The sequence below is a fragment of the Plectropomus leopardus genome, chromosome 11 (assembly GCF_008729295.1).
Source record: "Plectropomus leopardus isolate mb chromosome 11, YSFRI_Pleo_2.0, whole genome shotgun sequence".
In the NCBI taxonomy this organism is placed as follows: Eukaryota; Metazoa; Chordata; class Actinopteri; order Perciformes; family Serranidae; genus Plectropomus; species Plectropomus leopardus.
The window spans coordinates 28,242,351-28,264,260 of NC_056473.1; the positions used below are offsets into that span (position 1 = coordinate 28,242,351).

The 21,910-nt window shown below is 40.5% G+C and overlaps 1 protein-coding gene across 1 annotated transcript in view; it reads right to left on the bottom strand.

Moving 5' to 3' along the window:
* The window catches only part of c2cd5 (C2 calcium dependent domain containing 5), a 31,623-nt gene that overhangs the window by 1,606 nt on the left and 8,107 nt on the right, over window positions 1–21,910 (bottom strand). The window contains 20 exon segments of the mRNA XM_042495975.1: window positions 579–772; window positions 1,949–2,050; window positions 2,377–2,409; window positions 2,899–2,991; window positions 3,514–3,592; window positions 3,719–3,808; window positions 3,925–4,023; window positions 4,461–4,522; window positions 5,456–5,519; window positions 5,595–5,675; window positions 5,677–5,736; window positions 6,264–6,308; window positions 7,848–8,012; window positions 8,099–8,285; window positions 9,076–9,155; window positions 9,276–9,387; window positions 9,541–9,639; window positions 10,701–10,815; window positions 15,411–15,519; window positions 20,232–20,320. Of these exon segments, the coding sequence (XP_042351909.1) occupies window positions 579–772; window positions 1,949–2,050; window positions 2,377–2,409; window positions 2,899–2,991; window positions 3,514–3,592; window positions 3,719–3,808; window positions 3,925–4,023; window positions 4,461–4,522; window positions 5,456–5,519; window positions 5,595–5,675; window positions 5,677–5,736; window positions 6,264–6,308; window positions 7,848–8,012; window positions 8,099–8,285; window positions 9,076–9,155; window positions 9,276–9,387; window positions 9,541–9,639; window positions 10,701–10,815; window positions 15,411–15,519; window positions 20,232–20,320 (1,958 nt within the window).

The window sequence follows — 21,910 nt, forward strand, 5'->3', positions numbered from 1 at the left end:
CCATCTATAGCTTTTATCCTGACTCTGGTGTTTCTTTACTTAAGGAAGCCTTTGCTCAGTTTCTGGCTTTAATGAGTCCTCTTTTTAGTGCTTGTATGAAGCACTTTGTGGTACAGTTTTGTTTATATGAAAAGTGCTATACAAATAAAGTCTTATTGACTAACTGACATAATGACATAATTTAAGAAACACTACGACTGTATAAAAGAAACAGACGTAGCCACCGTGACGTCACCCATCAGTTTGTGGACTACTGTTTTGAAGCGTTGAGTGCATGTGGTGCAATATTTTGGCCAAGAGACAGGGGACATTAGGTAATGCAGCCGTCAGCCTTCATCACCACCAGTTCAGTTCTCTGATGCCAGTTTTGTGTCTCTGGGCCTAAAGACATTTATACAATCAGACTCCTTTTTGCAACAAGAGGAGTCACCCCATACAGGCCATCAGGGAGCATGCAAGCTTGAGGCACATTTGCATTGGCTTCACTTTTCAGACCCAGAGTCTACGTCCAATTCTTTTCTACACTTTGTATAAGATTCTGGGGCATTTGCATGTGTAGTGTGTCTTTGCAGTCGTACCTCACGTAACGATGTTGTCTCTCTGATAAAAAACATGTTGATGATCCCAAGGTATTTAATGATTCGTGTCCCAGGGAGGAAGGAGAGCGGTGTCATCTTCACCACGGTGACTGAACTGCCCCCTAACGAGCGGTTGGAGCGCAGCGAGCGGGACCGTCCCTCAGGCACGGGACTGGAGCGCTCCAAAGATGAGACTGCAGGTTCAGAGAGAGCAGGGAGACGTCCAAAAGAGGGAGAAAACAAGAGGCCGGGAGGGGGAAAAAGAAGACGAAAAGGAATGGAGATACCAGAAAACACTCAAAATAGTGGAAAAATGAAAGCAGATATGAAATTTAAAGCAGAAAGAAATGTGGAATGTACGTGCAAAAATGCAATGCTGTTAGCGTTTTCACAGCAGGAGTAACACGTTTGCACTTGTCTGTGAGTATGTCTGTGTGCGTTAGAAACATATGTGACTTGACATGCAGTTGTGTGGATGTGTGGTGACAAGATAATCACTTGGAAAGCGTGCACTGCCATGCATATCATGCATATGAAGCAAACAGACGAGACAGTTAAACAGTGTCTGCAGACAGAGAGACAGACCTGGGCACAGCTGTGTGTGTTTTACAAGTGTGAATACAGCATTTGCAGTACAGTGAAGTACATGAGATAATATTTATATCTGTTTGCATTTGTGAAAGAGGTTTGAGAAATGGAGATGGACAGAGAAAGCTATAAGTTGAGCTGGGCACATGTACATGAGCCAGAGTGTGAAAGATGCTCCATTGTCTTACTGCAAATTTACCTGACGTGGCTTACATCCATCAAACCAGGAACCTTCAGAGCCACACATTAGATTGTAGTTCACTTACTGTGCACAGGACTGAAAATCATACCAGATCTTGCAGAAAAGCATTGCCCCCCCCCGCCCCACCTTGATCTCGACCACATTGCACGTGTTTAAATTTGTACGTGTACAGCACATCCACAAATCATGTACGTCTTCTCATCTAAAGTACATTCACTTATGCAAATGCAGAGAAAAATCAAATGAATTCTTCCAGTAATTATCATCAAAGTGCAGCAAGCCTTACAGATCCAGAAAAATACAAGCACGCTGAATGCAAAAAGATTTGACTTTCTATTAATTTGTCAGCATGGTTGCCATGGCTACAGGCATTTCAAAGCCAAGCTGCTGACTGTGGATCCCTCTGAGGGGCGGTGCTTCAACGTTCACACTCTAGCTAAAAAGCTGGTGCTTGATTTAAGATTGCTCCGCCCCCAGCGGCATGCATGGAGGGCTGTGTGAGTGTATGCGAGCATGTATATGTGTGCGTGTGTGTGTGTGATTGGTTGATACTGTGTTCTGTATTTGTGGGTATGATCACCGGAGTGTGCTAGAGACTGTGTCCTCCTACTTGTCTTAACTGATCCTCGTCTTATGGTGTGAGCTTTCAGCCTAAGCAGCTCTAGCCAGGTGCTGCATCTGTCTGCAAAGGAACCGTAATCAACCGAGGCAGCTGGAGAGAACACACACATACACACACACACACACACACACACACAAACACACACACACACACACATACAACACACACACGTAGCCCACACCCGAACATACACAAACGCAACAACAACAACGTGAACAAGAGAAAAAAAAAAGGACACAGAAAACGAAAAAGAAAAGAACAAAAGTGGATGAGGTTTGGGAGTGGTGCAGGATAACTCTGTCCGAGACAAAAGGATGAAAAGTCAAAACAGGGCAGTGTAGTAGTTTTGGTAGCAGGGAGAGATGGTTGAGGGGAAGGGGGCTCACCTCTGGATGAGACGTTGGTACTCTCTGGGACACCTGTCACACACACACAGACATCAAAGTCTACCTTTGCGCTTTGCAGGAAGCGAAAAAGGTTCAGGATCAATCCCTTGTTCTCGCCACAAGGCTAGCACAGCATGTGTTACTTAGCTTTCACCTCCAAATCTGTAACGCTCCAGTCAGCGTGCTAGCTATAGACAGAGCTTGCTGCTTGTAACTGTGTTCATATCATGTGACCACAAAGTAAGCCATGCTGCTTTAGGAACATGACGCCTCATCTAGACAACTTCACACGGTCATCTAAGTTCACATCAAAACAGAACACACGGGGCTATGACACATCACTGTTTGTTTACCTGGTGAACGAACCACAACCAGCTGATTTTGGCAGAGTTTTGCAGCTGGGGTGAGTAAAGAGACTGTACCTAAAGTTGTTAGTGGAGGAGATGGGCAATGCCTGTTAATGAAGCAGGGCAGAGGAGGAGGTCGCGGAGCAATAATAAAAAAAATATGATTAAAGGCTACCTGAGATTTTGGATGATGGCTGAATGTTGGTGGATGACGGGTCTGCACATAACTCCAGGGGAAACTGCAGCTGCTCTTCTGTCTCACTAACTCCTGAAAAGAGGAATGTAAAATTACACAGACACATGATTTTTAAACATAAAACACAATAGAAGTGATGTTTCTTAAATGTTTAGAGTAGCATGGTCTTAGACTTTGCTGAGACAAACCCTTAAAAGCCTTTCGATGTTTCTTCTGTTTCAAGGCATGTTTAATATTGATATCAGCCTTATCTTAGTTCAGCAGCTGCATGACTATGAGAGCAGCAGCTCCTCTCAGATATAGAGCTTATAAACTGTCCAAAGATACAGTAGACTAATCTAATTTAGAGATCTAATTTAACTATATATTGTAATTAATACATCAATAATTTTGGAAATTCAGATTTTTATATTTCAAGAGACAGAATAGCAACATTAATCTCCCTTTTTTCCATACATATCCATACCTGGAAATTACAAAAATACATTTTCCATACTGTGTAGGAATCCTGAATTAGACGGTCTGACTTTGGGTGAGTAGAAAACATTAAAAACTTCCCCCAAACCACAAATTATCTCCTTTAACCATACAGACCTCTGACGGTGGGCTTGTCTGCTGATTTCTCTTGAGACTGGTCTTTGTCAAACGTCATGGCAACCGCTGTCACTGCGACCTGGGAGACACACAGACATAGGTACAGTAAAGAAAGTAGAGACAAGTAAAGAAAGCCTAAAATCTGACAAATCAATTCTGTTTTGTTTGAAATTTCACAAAGCAGAGCCAGCCTGAAACCTCTCACCTGTATGAGTTCTTCTTCTGGCACTGCTACAGTGAAGTTGAGCTTACACAGACAGCACGGGATCATGGAGCGCAACTTGAAGTAAAAACTCTTCAAAAAAAAAAAATGAGTTCACTTTAATATCCACGTTCAAAACACAACCATGATAAACAGCGTATAAACAACATCTGGTGAGAGTACCACCTGATCAATGATGGTTTTCTTACCTTTAGCAGATTCTCACACAGGTCAGTGAAGATCTTGTTCAAGCCTTGGTTAGTGAGATTGGCATTACTCAACCTGAAGACCCTCACCGATGTAAACATCTGTAAGACAGTAACAGTAATACACAGAATAAACAAAAGAAACAGCCCTGGTTTTTACCTAATTGCACTTTATTTTTGCAATATGTTTTATTTTATTCTGTTTGAAGCCCTAATGTTATTTACAATTTGTCAAATCAAACTGAATATGTGGTCATTTCTCTTATGTGCAGACCGTGAACTAATGACTGAGGAGTCATCTGGACCCAGTGGTTGAACAGTTTGGAAACACTGTCAAAAAGTACAGTCAGTTGCCAAAATTATATGTAATCATATTTTTTAAATGGAAATGTTTGATGCTTCTACTGGTTGGAAAATATCAAATGTGCAAAATGGCAGAATGTGCATGTGCATTAAAAACGGGCCCCAAAATTGTGTTTTGTGAAAGCAACAAAAAACGTTTGCTGTAATCTGTGAAGGTTGTAAAGAGTAACAGTAACCTGAACTCCTGAAGTCCAGTTCAAAATCCCAGGCATGACCTCAGAGTTGCAGCTGTAGAAACCTGAAGATATAAAAGTGGAAATGTTAACGTGGATGATGAAGCAGAGAAACCAGCCCCCAAACCCTCTCCCCACACACGTCCACTCTGTTTCTGTGTTCACGCAGTCGGCCACATGAAGTGTCGTCCCACTACCTTATATAGAGTGTAACTAAACCCTCCAACGGCGAGGATGCACAGCTGCCGAGTTACTGACCGTGTGCAAAGCCGTATTGATATTCATATACAAATTAAGTTCATGCGACTACCCTTAGGAATGTAAACTGCTCAAACTGAGATTTAATATTAATGACATTTAATATTGTTGTACAGACAGTAATGTCTTAGATGCTACATTTATATTTAGGATCAAATATGCCCTTTTCTAGTATGTTAATTTTAATTTTAAAGTGCTACAGAACTGTTGCAAAAACTGAGTAGCTTTTAAACAGAGTGAAAAGCCAAATGTTTACAAAAGTAAAAGAAAATAAACGTTTCCTAATAATCTCAGCCCTATGTTTTATTTCTAATTATGTATTTATCATTTATTAATTTACTTATTTATTTAGAGATTTGTTTACTTATTTTAATGGCAAATGAATTATATTAGCTGACCAAACTTCTGGTAAACAGCAGCACAGCCTACAGATCCAATAAAAAAGAACATAAAAAGGGAGTAATCTTGATTTTTCTGCATGGTTACCACATACTATGATGGCTCCTTTTTTGTTGCAGAGAGGGAAGTTTGTCCCAAAGATTGCAGCTGTATTTACACCTTACACCCTAATGAAGGGAGCTTTATTTAGCTTTAAAATTGGCTCCACACGGAGTGACAATCCGAGACAAGTGGGAGTCAATAGGGTCCCGTTTAGAAAAGGCATTTTTTTTTTAGAGCTTTGACCTGTTCAGGAGATAACTGACTGAGCATGTGTGATGCAGTGAGTCGACCGAGCATACCTGCAGGAGTAGGTGCATCAGTGAGGAGGGAGTGGATGTCCTCCACAGCATCAGTGTCATCAATCTATGGAAACAGCCCACAAATAGTTACACTTCACCCTGGAAGTAATTGCATACACGTTTTGTTTTAGACATTCACCTCCAAGACGAAGGCATCCTTCTTGCCATGGGAGAGGTCCAGTTCTGACAGTTCATCTGAGCTTTCCGAGTGGGAGCGGAAAAAGTCTAGATCGTTGCCTCGGCTCAGGAATCGGAGAACCCACCACCTCCTCCGTCAGCTCCTGTAAGAAGAGGGACGCAAAACCTAAGCAGACGGGATGTCAAAGTGAACACCACAGCAGGCCACATCTGCATCGCACATCTGCCCCGACCGCACTGCTAGTAGAAAGTCTATGTTAATAAACGCACCACATGCTCACACTCACTCGAGTACCCAATGAGCTTCACCATCTCTCACACACACACACACACACACACACACACACACACATGGTTGGTGTTAATTTGAATATGGATCTGGAAGAGTAAGGAGTGGCACAAACACACACACACACACACACCATAAAAAACATACACAGGTGAGAGTGTGAATGGGCAGGGTAGATGGCCGTAATCACAGATTCGAGTCTACAGTGGGTTGCCCTCAAGTTGACTCTGGAGTGGTTTACACATCTACCTGCTCCCAAACGTCCCGAGTTAAGAGCAGCCATACAGTTACAGTAAAAGTGAAGTAGTATTGCGATTAATAAAGTGAAATATTTGTCATGCTTTGCTGTGTCTCACAGCTAAAAGTTGCCGTGCTCAGTACCATGTTCATGCCGCAGAACACCTCAGGGTCCAGGGCAAATAATTTCTTTAATGACCAGAGAGAGACAAGAGGGGTAAGTTTATCATGATTCACAAAAAACAGACTATATATGATGTATGATAACGTACATGATTTTAACACGAGTGGAGCGATTTATACTTAAATAGTTCAGCACAAAATAAATCTGTTTGTGTACAAGAATCGCTAAACTTTTTGTGTATAATAAAACCTTGTTAACTTGATAAAAACAGTGTATGTGACACAGAGGCACGAATCTTAGGTATTTGATAGGGCTGCACAATATATATATATATATATATATATATATATATATATATATATTTTGTCATCACAACTTGTGCAATAAAAGCATCGCAATACACTGCGATATTGCAATAAGATTTTTTTGAGTGAGTTGAAAGACTATTAATACAAACTGAACTTTAAAGGAATACTTAAACTACAAAATACTCATTTGTATGTCAGTCATGCTGTGTACCTTTAATATGTGAAAAAACATAATTTTATAAACTCTCATAAGACTCATGCAGTATAATCCAAGTCTCATTTATCCAGTCATACGTGTATGTGGTCCCCAATTAATCAATCAATAAATAAATATGTTTTCTGTGGAGGCAACATGGTTTTCTTTACAAATTCAAAGAAAAAAAAAACTGAGTAATTGATACACAAATGTTAATTTATGGGTGAAGTATTCCTTATAATGTAACTGTAATTCATTTTGGATCGGTGCCTTTTTGTGTTCAGCTCAATATGTTATTTGTTTTATAAAAGAATGTTGGCAAAAAAAAAGTTTTCAGCATAAAAAGCAATTTGTTGTATTTTAGCTTTACTTGAAGTAGCAGAAAGGCAGAAGTGAATACTTTGATTTCTGTTTATCTAAAGTAATATTGTTATTGCAATATTCAATAATGTTATTCTTTTTTTTTTCAATCTTTTTCTTATCAACAGCAGCAGTCAAAGCATGTCAAGGTAAAGATAAAAAACACCTTAAATTACAAGACTGTTGATAAATAAATTATTGAATAAGTTTCAGTGTAAACAAAATGAACCTTTTTGGACTATTTAACATTGTTATTTGCCTGATATCAGACAGAATTTGCAACTCCTTAAATGTCAACTCAAACTCAATTTATTTCAAAGGTCTGGACCCAGGCGACGGTGTATCTCACATATTTTCCTCATATCATGCAGCTTTAGTATTTAATGGCTATAAACTGTATTATTCTTACATCTGACTTCAAAGTCCTCAAAAAAAATACTGGGAAATTAAAAATATTTGAAAAATATTGAAAAAAAGATCCACATTTTTTTTCTGGGTAAATGCAAAGTTTCCAGCACATCTAAACATCTTTTTTAAATATTTTTTGTTTTTCTGTTTACAGTATTTATATTTCGGGCTAAAACCCACATGACATGCTGGCTACTGTCGTGTTGAAATAAACATTGTATAAATTTAGCAGCGTAAATCTGGGATATTAAGGGATAATTTGCAGACTTAATCACAAATCTCATCTTCCATACATTAATTTCCTGTCCATGCATCCATTGTGTGTCTCTCACCGGAGGGTTTATTTGATAGAGCTCTTTGTTCCTGGCTATCGTGTCATTGATCCTTTTCTGGATGGTGAGGATGTGGTGCTCATTGCTCAGGTCACCAGGAGTCTTCCCCGCTATCTGGATGCCACCTGGTGCTGGCAGGGCTGTCAGGTACACGCCTGTAGCAGACTGAACAAACATGTAAATTTTAAGGACAGTGTTGCAGCAAACACTTTTATTGCTGATTAAGCTGATAACCTGAAATGTTGACCTACAGCCAAACCCAGGAGCATGTTTTCTCCGACACTGATCTGTATGTGTAAGCCAAACAGAGCGTTCATGCTCCGCAGCTTCAGCTTGTTCATCAGCTGCGTGTGTAGCTCGTACTCCATGAAAGGCAGCAGGTTGGAGATGGCTGTCGCGTTCACTTCACCCTGGGCCTTTTTTTTAAAACGACACAGTCTGGAAGACAATTAACAGTGGCATTAATACACTTTAATAAATGTCTTGCATGCAAGGCTCCATTTTGCGTAGCCTGTTACTGGGTTTTTTTTTAATAACAGTGTTGCTATTAAACTTAATAATTTGTGATTTTATTAATGAAATTTCTATACGATCATCTCTATGTGAAGTCAAGCACTGGAATGAAAGATATAATATAATTTTAATTTAACTTGGCTCTTGGTGTGAGACTTTTTTTTAAGAAATTATATGACACAGCTGATCAGTTACTGATCACACTAAAAAAGGAAGTTAAAAAATACACAAAGCCAAAGATACAACACAAAACAAAACATACAGTATAAAAAAAAAGGAAGTTAAAAAATACACAAAGCCAAAGATACAACACAAAACAAAACATACAGTATAAAAATAAATTAATTAATAATTATAATAATAGTAATAATAATCATCATCATAGTAACTGGTACATATATGCAAGTTTATGCAAATAAATTAAGCTAAATACATGACTTTCAATTCATAAGATATAATTTACCACAATAACTGGTACCACAAACACAGGCACACACACATACAGGCACACATCAACACATATGAGTGTGCGTCAATGTGCGTGCACAAAGACATCAGTACATTTATCTTAGTTATCATATCTGACAAGAGTCGCTGGAAATATTCCGTGCTGTATATGTTCATATCCATTTTCTAGCTGTTTTGGTGGGTGGTACTTCTCAGTTTTAGTAATCATAGCAAAAGACTGAAACCATTTAACTGTGAGGAGGTTCACCTGGCCTGGATGAGGCAGCCCTTCCCTGTGACAGCCGCTTCTGGCGGCAGGTCGATTGTCGTGAACAGCACATCAGGAACCTTAAAAACAAAATCAATTACTGCAATAAATTCAGACTTTTTCATCAAAGTGCATTAATTCAAGATATGATAAACATGCATGAGTCTTTGATTTAGGCAAACAAAAATTATATTTGAGACCTTTTGTCGCCTGCAGTGGTAACAGTAGGTGAGCTGGGCAGGAAATGGCATGTTGATCTCATCATATGGGATGTGGCAGAAGCCACAGCTCGGGGGAGACGGCTCCTCAAACCTGAGGAACAACACACACCACCTGGTATCAGCCTCCGTAGATCAATGGCTATGCAGACATAAACTGTACATATGTACACACACACACACACACACACACACACACACACACAAGGATTAACATCAGTTTGATCAGTCTCTGAATCACAGCAACCTGTGGTCGGTGATTCCGATGTCGAGGCAGCCTTCACGCATGTAACGAGGATTCAGGATGGCGGCTGTGCCTGATGCTGACAGGATACACACCTCCTCGCTGTGTTGAGGGGAAACGGAAAGATCAAAAGAGAAAGAAATGGAAGAGAATGAGGAAATGACGTGAAACCTCATGTGTCAAAGACATCTGGTTTGTAACAGAAACATCAACTATAGACAAAGCAGGCAAAAACAGATAAATAAGCAATATTTCTCCATGTATGTGCAGGTCTAAATATACTAGTGAAAATGGTCTGCTACAAGCGAGACATAATTATGCGTACCCTTTAATAGAATATTTTCATTTATTAAATATTTCTATTATCAAAGCTTGGTATTTATTTTTCTGCAAGAAACTTCCCTCGCTTCTGCTTTGTCTTGTTTGTCAAAACACTTTGTAAACTCTGTTTTTAACAGTGCTATATAAAATAAATAAAGTTATTATTATTTGGTGTGTATCAGTGTGTTTTTTTTTGTCATATTCACTCTCAGAGAAAATACATAACATGCCAAAACTTTTGATGCCGGTCGTAAGATGCTAAAACCCTAATATTTACTATGGAGGGGGGAAGATGTGAAAAGCATTATTTAAATAGAAAGGAAACTATTCAGCGGGGTAACATTCACCACAACACCATTGCTTCAGTGTGAAGACAGTGGCGGCAGAATGAACAGGAACGGGAGGAGAAGAGCTGGGCAATGTGGAGAAAATCAAATTTCACAATATCCCTGGCTAAATACCGAAATATCGATACTGCGACAATAATGAAGTGTTGACTATTAGTGCTTTCACAAAATATTTACACAATGGGATTTTTGATAAATAATCACGAGTGATTTGGATATAATGAAAAAGTGGGTAAAGGAAAATAATAGAACAGCTAGAACAATCCAAGATGTTATCTAGTCACATCACGGGACGGATATAATATCAATGTATTGCCCAGCTCTATCCACGAGTTAGCTGATCGTGGGTGGCGTAGTTCTCTCTGAAGGTGAAGAAACAAAAATAAAAAAATGCTAAAAAAGGACACCAAATGTACTTTGGTAGTCAAAAATATACCTGGTTGGCCCGCCCACGTAACGTCTATTTTTGGGACACAATGATTCATTACTACATACCAGATGCTAGTGCTCTCGCTGTACCCGACAACAGCATGGCAACCCAGAGCTTTGGCGTGAGATTTGATCTCTTGGCGAATCTCTTCCCACCAGGCGTCACGAGTCTCTGGCTCATCTGCAAAACACAAAATTCTGAATGAGACAGCTTTCACAAAAAAGAAAAAGAAAAACTCTGTTTGGCTGAATTATCTAGCAAAACATTAAAGTCTAGCTAATGATGAGTTATCACTAAATCTAACTAAGTATTGTCAGCATAGTCTGATTTCAAAACCGCCTGACAATTCCAAATTTAATCAAATTAATTAATTAAGTAATCTTCTGTATCTAATCTGATAAAATAAGGAGACATCAGACAGTGCACTTTGTATTTTCTGATGATACATGAATAAAATGGTGTATCAAAGCAAGCCAAAACTAACTATCAGTGTGTGAAACAAAGTGACGATGAGAACGATGACATGAGAGTTTGAGGATGATGATGAAGGCAAAGTCAATGGTTAGGTTACTTGTGTCTCTTCTCACTGGCTTTCCTTAAATGTGCATTGTCTAAAAATGTATCGTCCCTCTTCTCTTTGTCTCCTTTCAGCCAGCCGCACTAACAGAAAGGACACAGGAGAGAGATTCAGTCACCAGCCGGCTGTGGTGGTCTGACTATTGAAAGGAAATCTTGCTGGCTGGTTAAACAGTAATTATATAAAAGATCCGGTGGCTGCTGTGGTTAGATTGTTCCCATCATTGTGATAAAAGGATTTCAATTCAAAACGGATTGAGCCTTCATCATACTTAGGCTAAACCATGGGTGTGTTTCAATAGTCTCATGAGGCTTTGCATCAATACCACCTCTGTTTAATTGTTCATGAGAGCCTTATCGCTGCCAGTTGTGAGTTTAATCTCACTAGTTTCTGAGTCAATGAAACAGCACATTAAAAAAAAAAGCTACATTAGAGTATTGAGCCGCACCCAATGACTCCCTGAGAGGGCCACATGCTGACGAAGCCCCAAAAAAAGAGAACTTCTGGGTGAGACGGGGAAGAGGAACGAATGAGGGGAAAATAATGGGAGATCAACTGAAAATGAAGAATAATGACTGATGGCCAGGCATCAGGCCCACGAGGTGGGTTCCTTCGAACCGGAAGCAGCATGTCACACAGGCACAGGCTCACCAACGTGCACGCTCATGACCATGTGCACGCTCATGGGCAGAGAAGGGCCATATTCATTCACCAGAGTCCATCAAATCTAGTCTAGTTTGAGTGATATCATCCTTCCTCCAATCCCCAAGCTCATATCTTTCCTTCCATCCCCCTCATACATCCCAAATCCACTTTTTAATTTTCCTCAGCTGCCACCCATCAAATCAATCTGCCTTCCATGCATCCATCCATCCCTCCTTCTCTCGTTCTCTCTCTTTCTCTCAGTATGAATACGGCCCAAGTGAGTTAGGGATGCACATGCCCGGTCAGTGGCTCTTTGTTACAGAGTAAACCTCCTAAACCTCCTCTGGTCTAGACAGGTTTGACTACGATGCTGATTCAGGAAGCGTTAGAGCAGCGCTGGGATAACATTAGGAAAGAGCTGCAGCTCTTCTGTGCAGCAGGATGAGCTGGGTAGGGAGGGGGGGAGCCAGGCCAGGCTGGATGGGGTGGGGTGGGGACACAGCGCATGCTCAACTCAGCTCAGCGCACACTCACACAGATTAGAGAGAGGAGGATGGCAGCTCACTGAATTTATCAAATGACAGTGATACAATATCCAGCTAGTGTTGAATTTGTGGATATTTAGGCAACGTTGGTTAAATGTCAGGCGCTCGCTAAGCTAAGAGGACACACGTTTAACTTCACTGAGCTGCCATCACTCCTGTGGGTGAGAGCAGTAAAAGGGGGAAATACCTGCAGTGACACTATTCCAGTCTAGCAGTTTGTATGAGCGCGTGTTACCCAAGGCTGGGCCAGAACACACCGTTAGTACAGAAAAGAGAGAAAAAGAAAAGAAGAGACAGTCTAACAAACAAGCACAGCACAACAGCAGCACTCCACAGTCACTATGCAGAGACAGACAGCACTTCACTATGCAAAGACAAACTGTGTTCAGGCCTAATAACACAATTCTAAAGAAGACGACTGACGAGGAAAAGAGGAGAAAAGAGATGAGCAAAAGCTACATGTTTGTTAAAAAATTTTAGGAAAAAGAAGCTATAGAGTACAAAAAAGGAGCATGCAGTAGCAGTCTATCGCTTGCATACTTTCTAAACTTAAAAAGGTGTCCTGTGGAGTTTTTGTGTAAGCAGCTTACGTTTTCCCACCAAAACGCAGTGTCAAATGGTACATCGACCTGCACTTGTAAAGCACCTTTATAGCCTTCCAAACCACTCAAAACGTTTTTATACTTCACATTCACCCACACATTCATACACTTGCGGCCAAGGCTACCATACAAGGTGCCACCTGCACACTCATACATTGATAGAGCTGTCATCAGGAGCAATTTCGGGTTTAATTTCTTTCCCAAAGATACTTCGATATGCAATCTGAAGGAGCCGAGGATAAAACCACTTGTCTACTGATTAGTGGATAACTACTCTTCCTCCGGAGCCACAACCGGCACATTGTTTAATCAAATTATTATGAAGATTATTTAATTATTTAATGTGACCAAAGGCTTCCGTCCTACATTTTGTGTATACTTGAGGTCTAAACAAACCCTCCTTACAAAAGCAAATATTTCATTTTAAATTTTTGCACTTTATCGCCACCAGTGGTCAATGTATTGCATCATCTACATGCTTGTGCATGTGTGTTAGAGCTGGGTCGTTTTCCAGTGTTTTGCCAGTCCAGTCAACAAGCTCAAATGTTTGATTTTATGCAAACTGGCATTTGTCGTTATGAAATGCTCTGGTAAATTAAAGAGTAGCCTACATCGTCAGCCAACAGCGTCACAGCGCTAAATCCAATTTGTATAGCATTAGTAATAATAAGCCATAAGACAACCAAATTAACATGATATTATGTATGTTTATGAATCGATTAACAGCGCCACTAGTGTCTGATGGGACTTGAGCTAAGCAACATTTCATGACGGAGATCATATTTCCGTCGAGGTGGAAGGAGGAACAATGAGCACACATTGAGATCATGTGTTTTTTGGGAAAAGAGACGAGATATGGCAGAGTCTCTTAAAAGAAACACAAGGGCAACATATTGTATTTGAAACAGATGAAAGAGGTGTCTTAACTGACTGTAAATGTCACAATATGAAGAAGAGGAGTGGGGCTGCCCCTTAAAAGTTGAAGATTTGAATCATCAGTCGGCGAGAGATGGTCAAGCTCTCTTTTTTTAAATTTTTTTTGCCTGTCCGTGTGCTGTGCAGTTTGCTTCTTGTGACGTTTTGGTCTCCCAATTTTGCTGCAGAGTGAACGCTCCTGACTGTCAAGCTACTCTTTGATTGAAGATGATGCTAAATCCCATTTAATCCCGTTCTGTCTCAGACCCTTTCAAATTTTTTTTTTTACACCGGCGCAGCCCTAACATGCATCCTTATACTCAATTTTTTAAAAAAAGGGAGGGGCCTGTTTAATGCTTCATAGTGCACTTGTGGTGACAAACTCCACAGGGTACCTTTAATGTTGCTCTGTAGATGATACAGTAATGGCAAAGCAACAGTGAACAGGGCTCCTTTCAGACTGGTTTTGAAGTTAAATATGCAATTTGAATCAGGGAGAACTATTCAGTTTACACTAGTTTAGACAAGAATAGTGTAGGTTTAATCACTGTGTTAGTAATATCCTTTTTTTGGATAGCTCGTTTTGGTTCCCTTGTCCATTTCTGAAAAGAACCCCGCTCATCCTAACTCAGCCAACATTTATCAGCCCTCCCGTCTCCCTTAATTCTCAGACCACCTTGATTGTGGTCAAAGGCCTTTAAACCGAGCAAAGGGAAAAAATACTGAGGCTACAGAGTGGACTCAGGTAAAACCCTCAATAAGCAAGTGTCTTATTGTCATTGATATAAATCTAATTTTAACAGTCTACATAATACATGAAAATACGGGTTTTGACAAAAGATAAGAAGCCTGCGTGAAAAAATAAAACACCACAATAGTAGGTCACCATAGCACCACCTGCAGCCAACAACACCAGACAACAGAAGCAGCAGGCAACAGACTGCAGCCATGCACCACGATTGCACCTCACCTCCGGGGGCAGCAGCACAGCACACAATTACACAGCAACCAGAACACACACACACACACACGCACACACACACACACACACACACAGCCATCACATAACTGGCACAAACTACACGTTACACAAAGCCAATCAGTCAAACCACAAGGTGAAAGTTGCCCCTATCCATAAAACTTTGACACAGCTGTTGATAACCTATGCTGACTTTATTTCCATTAAAATGCTACAAAGCTGCAGCCTATACTGTAAGTATGACCAGGAACAGCTTTCACCTGCTTTAGGACTCGAACATAACTTAAGTCTCTCAACATAATTTCTCTAAAACAATCAAACAGATTGGACCATACACAGGAAAACTGTTCAACACAAGAGGTTTGTGGGCAGCATTAACTAACAGCTCAGTTGCAACAAGACCGCACACTTACACGATACTGTAGGTCAATGGAGGAGCTCACTCAAATCGTTTCACAGGACAGTGGACAAGCTACATTAAGACATAGTGTGTTTGTGTGCGCTGCACTTACCAGGGTTGTGTATGCGGTCCAGCAGTTTAACAGAGCGGGCGCTGACCACTCCACCGACATGAATCAGAAAACCAGTTGGGAAAGACGTCAAGGTGAAGAAGGGGAACTCCTGCCGACAGAAAACAGACGGGTCAGTTATAGAAAGGAGAAAACACACTTTGAATGATTCAAGTGTATTTTTCTACTCATATTCAGTGACTGCTCCGTGATTCTAACATTTTGTTATTTTTCATGACTTAAAGTGTCTAAGTTTAAACATTACTTTTACTGTTTCTAATGTGGAGCAAAACATGCAAGTTTTAGGGCTTCAACAACAACATTTTTCATTAGGCTTGTGCGGTATCTATGTTTTCATACCTTCATACCTCTGACATTTCAGCGGGTGTATGGTATATGACAGCATTTGTGTTTTTTAAAAAAAAGAAGAAAAAGAATTACGGCCTCACACTAGGGTTGTGCCATATCATACTGATGGTGATAATACCTGTATATTTTTTACATGATGAGAAAAAATCATATCATGATAATGGCAATATTCTGACTTGTTGACAGAATGATGTCATATTGTCATATGCACAGCAACAACAAGCATCGCTTAAAACAAAATTGCTAATGGCTCCGCACTGAAAATATTAAAGCAATCTTTATTATCACATTTTAAACTATAAAACTTGTAGCAATTGTATGTTCTTGAAATTAATAATATTATATTTTTCAGTGATTCGTCATATCATCAAGAATATCTCACACCACCTTCATCAGCACTCTCCTTGAGGCCTTCTTGGGACATTGCGTTCACGTGAGTGAGATGGACGCAAGGTCACAGCCTTCACTTTTGACCAGCAAAATCTACTCAGATCATCCAAATAAATGTTTGTGACAAATTTGAAGAAATTTACTCAAGGTGTTCTTGAGATATCACATTCACAAGAATGGGAGATACAGACAGTAAACCCGAAAAACATTAAGCCCCTGGCCGCAACTATCACCAGCGTGGAGGCAGCGTGGAGCTGCTGAAGTCATTGTTGCACATATGATATTATCTACCCTACTATGCTGTGTGTCTAATATGTAGTTAGCCTACTTACACAAGTCTTGCTGGGTTTAAATACTAATGGTCTACACAATGATGAATAAATAGGACAAAAGCTGCCTTCTTACATAGATTCAGCAAATATCAACACATCAGCAGGCTGAACGCGAATTACTTTCTTGAGGCAAATAGTGCACACAGCGTTGTCTGTGTCGGCTTCCTCACTTTTATCATCAGAACTAAATCCAGAATACTTGCAGAAAGGGGCAAAGGCATTTTTTTTTAACGTAACATTGTGCTCACACTCACAGTAGCCATCTTACTCAGCTTAGCTGCCTGTTCCACCCGTACACTGTATATAAAAATAGACCATAGACAGCTCCCCCAAAGTGTAACATTTTAATTTCAGTCGCCCCCTGGTGTCTGTCTGCAGTACAGATCATAAAGCCCGCCCCTCAATGTAAGTGAATACGGGCTAATCTAAAAACTAAAAGTGCACACCAAATACATTTTTCCCAACGATGGTTTCTGTATCTGAATGTAGTGGTAATCACCCTGAAGTTTGTTCAAGTAGTTTTATGATAAGCTCGATTTTAATAAGTTATTCAATTCTACAAAAAGGGGATTTTCTGCCATGACTGACAGCTGTGACAGCCAATCCATGTGCTCACATTCAATGGGACTGCTCGCGATTGGTTGGACAGGAGTTTTGGCGGGAACTCCGTCTCTCAATAACATCATCAGCACAAAATGGCAGCATCTGTATCCGGGATATTTCAGCTTCACTTAAACGTAATTGGGGTAAGTGGGTAAGCGTCATCCATCTATGGTTCCACCAGTAGACACTGACCTCTGGTGGTGTGTGCTGTGCACTACAGTACATCGGCTCAATACAACATTTCTATATCAGTTCAAAGAGGAGCGTCTGTATTTTTGACAGTATTGAAAATCATACCTTTTGGATTTCTAATGCCCTGGAGCACCATAATATCTTAATACCGCCCAAGCCTAATCCTGATAACTCATTATCTAATCTTTAAACAGCAGCTACGGGCACATAATTAAATATCTCTGATTTAGTTGTCTCTTTAGGAATAATAGAAAAACAGATGTCTCAGACCAACAAATTTAGATATACTGTGTCATTGGGTAATAATAATCCTGTTACTGTCAGACGAGGCCAACATGCAGCAAGGATTGAAGTGATGGTGTCCCCCCCATGCAAGGTTTACCCCTGAGGAGTCCCCACTCGCTCCATTCCAGCCTACACTTGCAGGCACAAACTTGAGCATTTCAAATAGATCTGGAAGTGATTGAAAAAATCTACTTTCAATTAACCCTACATTTTTTGTATCATTGTTTTTCATTCAATCCTTTCAAATCTATATAAATGCATTAACTGGAGTTGAAAGTGAAGAACACACACACACAAACACAAAAGGTCCTGTCTGAGGATCAGGACTCTGTTTTTACATGCTTCTCTGTCCACTAACGTGACAGCTGGTCCTCTGCTTACAGTCAAATAATGTGAATGCAAATCCATGCCATCACTCACAAGAGGATCTGCAAATATTTGGACTGCCTGTTAGGATCTTGTTATTCATCCTTGGTAAAATCAATATCCACCTTTTACAGAATATCAGAAGGGCGTTGTGATTTCCAATCATGCAGGTTTATGTGATGAATGGATCTCATGGGAAATAAAAATCAGGTGGGACTACCAATTCTTTCTTGTCCAGTACTCCAGCAAGGAAGACAGCGACTAATTTGACTGACAGCTCCTCCCACTCAGAGCAAGGAGGCAAGAATGAGGTGATGAGGTGAGCGTGCTCATTCCCATTGTTGGCTCAGGAAAACCAAATCAGACTCAGGAAAGGAAGTCAGAAAGGAGGGAGGTGTTTGACATGAGTATCCAGAAGGCACACACACGCAGAGTCACGCAATCCTTCAAATTTGAAGGGAACGCAACTCCTAGCCTCCGGCCCTCTGCCTAACATGTCTGTGAATCTTTTAGAGTGCGGTGGGTGCCGAGCATTCACACAAGCAGCCGTCACACAAAGGCCCACTGCCATGTTGCTAAACCCATCCGGTCCCTCTGAGATCTACAAACAGCAGAGGAGGGAGGGGTTAGGAGTTGATTCAGACTTGGTGGTGGCCCTCAGCTGGTCAGGGTGTTAGGGGAAAGGTGGAGAGTGAGAGAGAGAGTGTCACACTGATGGGACATACCCTGGCGTTTAACAATAACCCAGAGGAGGACGCTCCCTGAGTAGCACAAACGGTCAAGAGGACAGAGAAAGGGAACATTACTTGCTCTTACACAGACCCACTCCCCATTAAACACTTGAGTGTAAATTAGTGATCTTTCACAAATAATGCAGCTGTGTGGAAAGCAGTGTGTGACACAGAGTATATCTCAGACCATATGTGCGGACTTCTGAGGCTGATATGCAACGCAAACTGGATTTCAACCATCAAGAACACAATGTCTGAGGACTTTTTAAAACCTTTTAAGATGTTTTGGAAGCACCCGTAGCACTTTATGCTATTTCTGAAGTCTCTCCGCAAGATGTACATCTTACAGATGGAGCAATCTGCATGTGTGAGCAGTGTGATGGCAACTTCGCCGAACGGCAGTATCTGGCTTGCTTGCAGTGTTCGTACTGGCAGCGTTGTTGCTGTCACGCTTCCACAAGGCAGCCAGCTGCTATGAGCACTGTATTTCCACAATTATAAGCACATTTTTCTTATAGTTTGTACAAGCTCCTGCATTGTCAACACTGTCCTGCAAACATTTCACAATAAAATGCCTTGTGTCAACAACTGATCGGATTCTGTCGACAGAAATGCTGTCAGAGGACTTTTATTTTAAAATGTAAACAGGAAAGTTTGAGTAAAACTGATACATTGGTATTTCAGGATACTTGACCTTTGACCTATGACCGCCAAAATCTACCAAAGTGAGAATTTGTGTCAAATTTGAAGAGATTCCCTCAAGGTGCTCTTGAAATATCACGTTCACATAATTGTGCCGGATGATGTGACGCACAAATGGACATTCAACCCGAACACAAAATGCCTCCGGCCTCTGCTATCATCGGGGCAGAGGCATAAAAATGAACACCACTGATACTGCAGTCTTGTAAGACTACTTTTTATATATAGCTTACCATTTTTTTTCAGTTACTATTTTTTATATTATTTATAATTTCTGTTTGGTTCCTTTGGCTGTTGAATTTTGTAAATCTCATTTGTTTTTTTTTTAATTTGATTTATTTAGCACATATTAAAAACAACAATATTAACAATTTCAAGAAAAGGAGACATGCAGGGGCAACCCAGAAAACCCTCAAGGGGCTTGACAAGTGAGGTTCCACACAAAAAAAATGTGTCTCACCTACTATGATTGTCAAACTGTCAACTGGCACAAATTGTATTTTTTTCCAGTTGCAAGTTGGATATATTGTATCTGTATGACTTTAAATGCTAATAAAAAGACCTCAAGCAAAATATAAAATTCCACGCCTAGCTCGCTGCTTTGACTTGTGTCGCCGCTTAAGGTTATAAAAATATTTTTTAAATTATTTTAATGATAATAATATTTTTTTCCTTCTCTTTCATTGCAGTACTGTGGCTGGTCAATCAAGGGCCAGCCTGAAACACTACGTAAAGTTTGTGAAGGGAAACTGAACACTTTGACTAATGTTTTGCAGTGCATGTCGGTCTCAAATGTCTGCATATAATGTCAGTAAATACCCTTATGAGCATGCGTGAGTGTTGAATAATCATACCCTCTGCTCGAGAGCCGTCTGCGTCTGTTGTCTGAGCAGAGTTTTCAGAGGTCCTGCCTCCTTCCCCGCGCTTCCCCCGCTGCCCATTCCTGATCACAGAAAAGAAACATGCTTCAGTTTTGTCACTTTTACCACATAGATCATCAATCTAAAGAGCCAAACTGTCAGCTGATTATCACATTGCAGTATTTATGTTATTAAAGCAAATCAAGTAAAAGCAACAGCTGGAAATGCACACATCTTCCTCTGAGGACTTGCTTCCTCCTCATGCTAAGACTAACCTACTCTTAACCTTTTCTTTAATTCAGACATTAATACTGGACCTAGAGTGAGGTTTGGATACATCTGATAAACACATCAAGCCACATGCTGGGGATGGAGCATCCTGAGTCAGAGGTCAGAGGTGTTGTCTTACAATGAAGAGTTGCACCATGCATGTTATTTGTTTCAGAAAACACCACTCAAGTCACTGTTCTCAGGTTTTGTTATTTGATGATTCACAGCAGTCCTACTATACCGTAGGCTGCCGGCAGCAGGTTCTCGGTGAAGGACACGCTCTTTCTGAGCAAGTCAGAGTCTGAGTGGATGGTGAGGGGAGGGGGCAGGGTGGCTCTGGAGGCAGAGCCGTGAACGCAGCCCGCTGAGTCAGAGCCGAGGAGGGACAGATTGTCTGTGGAGAGGGAGCTGGGGCAGGGGAAGAGACCAGGCCTGCGTCTCATTTGCTCAACTATCCAGCAGGGAAAAAAAGATGAAGGGGGCACAGAGAAACACAGATATATTGAGAATGGACAAGCTGAGCAATGAGGGGAGTGGTCAAAAGCACAATATCTGAGAATAAGGAGAAGGATGTGAAGGAAAGACAGTGGACAGTAGCATAGAGAAAGAATAACCTGATTATTGGATTAAATTGCCATTTTGTTTCACTGAATTTACTGAGCATGAAACTATGTTAATGTTAGCCTTTCTCTTGTTGATGTTGGTGTTTTGTTTCGCTCTCACCACTCACTCATCCAATCATCTATGCAACGAGTTACACAACAATCCAACCATTGTGTCATTTTTAGTTGGCATGGAAGCTGTGGTGGCAAGTTAATGATTTTCAGGACAAATGAAAAAAACAGAATTACAGTTGTTATTTCTACAATCTTGCAACCCGCCTGATAGACATTTTTAAAAGCAAACCTTCCTTTTTAGTCTGGCTTTTAATTCTTTATCTATAAATCTACAGATCTTTCCATCTTTTTTATGATAAAGCTTCTGGGGTCAGTGGTTAATATTTCAGGGGTTCAGTTAACGGCGAATATCCAAGCCAAGACTTCCTCTTCGGTGCACTAGTCATTGTTTATAGTTCAGGTAGCACCTTGAGACCGATCCAGGAAACATTTTGGCTAATCTCTATAAACAGATCTCTGTTTACCTGCATGAACCCAGAGCCCGCTCAAACATGAAGATTAGTCAAAGGATTACAAACCGAAGCCAAAACACTTCTAATACAGAAATCTTGTTCTGTTGCCCACAGATTCTGCATGCACATACAGACACCTGCTTAAAGAGCTTATTTCTGAGTAAACAACCTGTGCAACTGCTTTACTCTCATTCACGTTTGCAGACATTTTTAATTGGTGTCACTATCAAGCTAGCAAGATTACGAATATATAGTTCTGATTGGTTTACTGGTT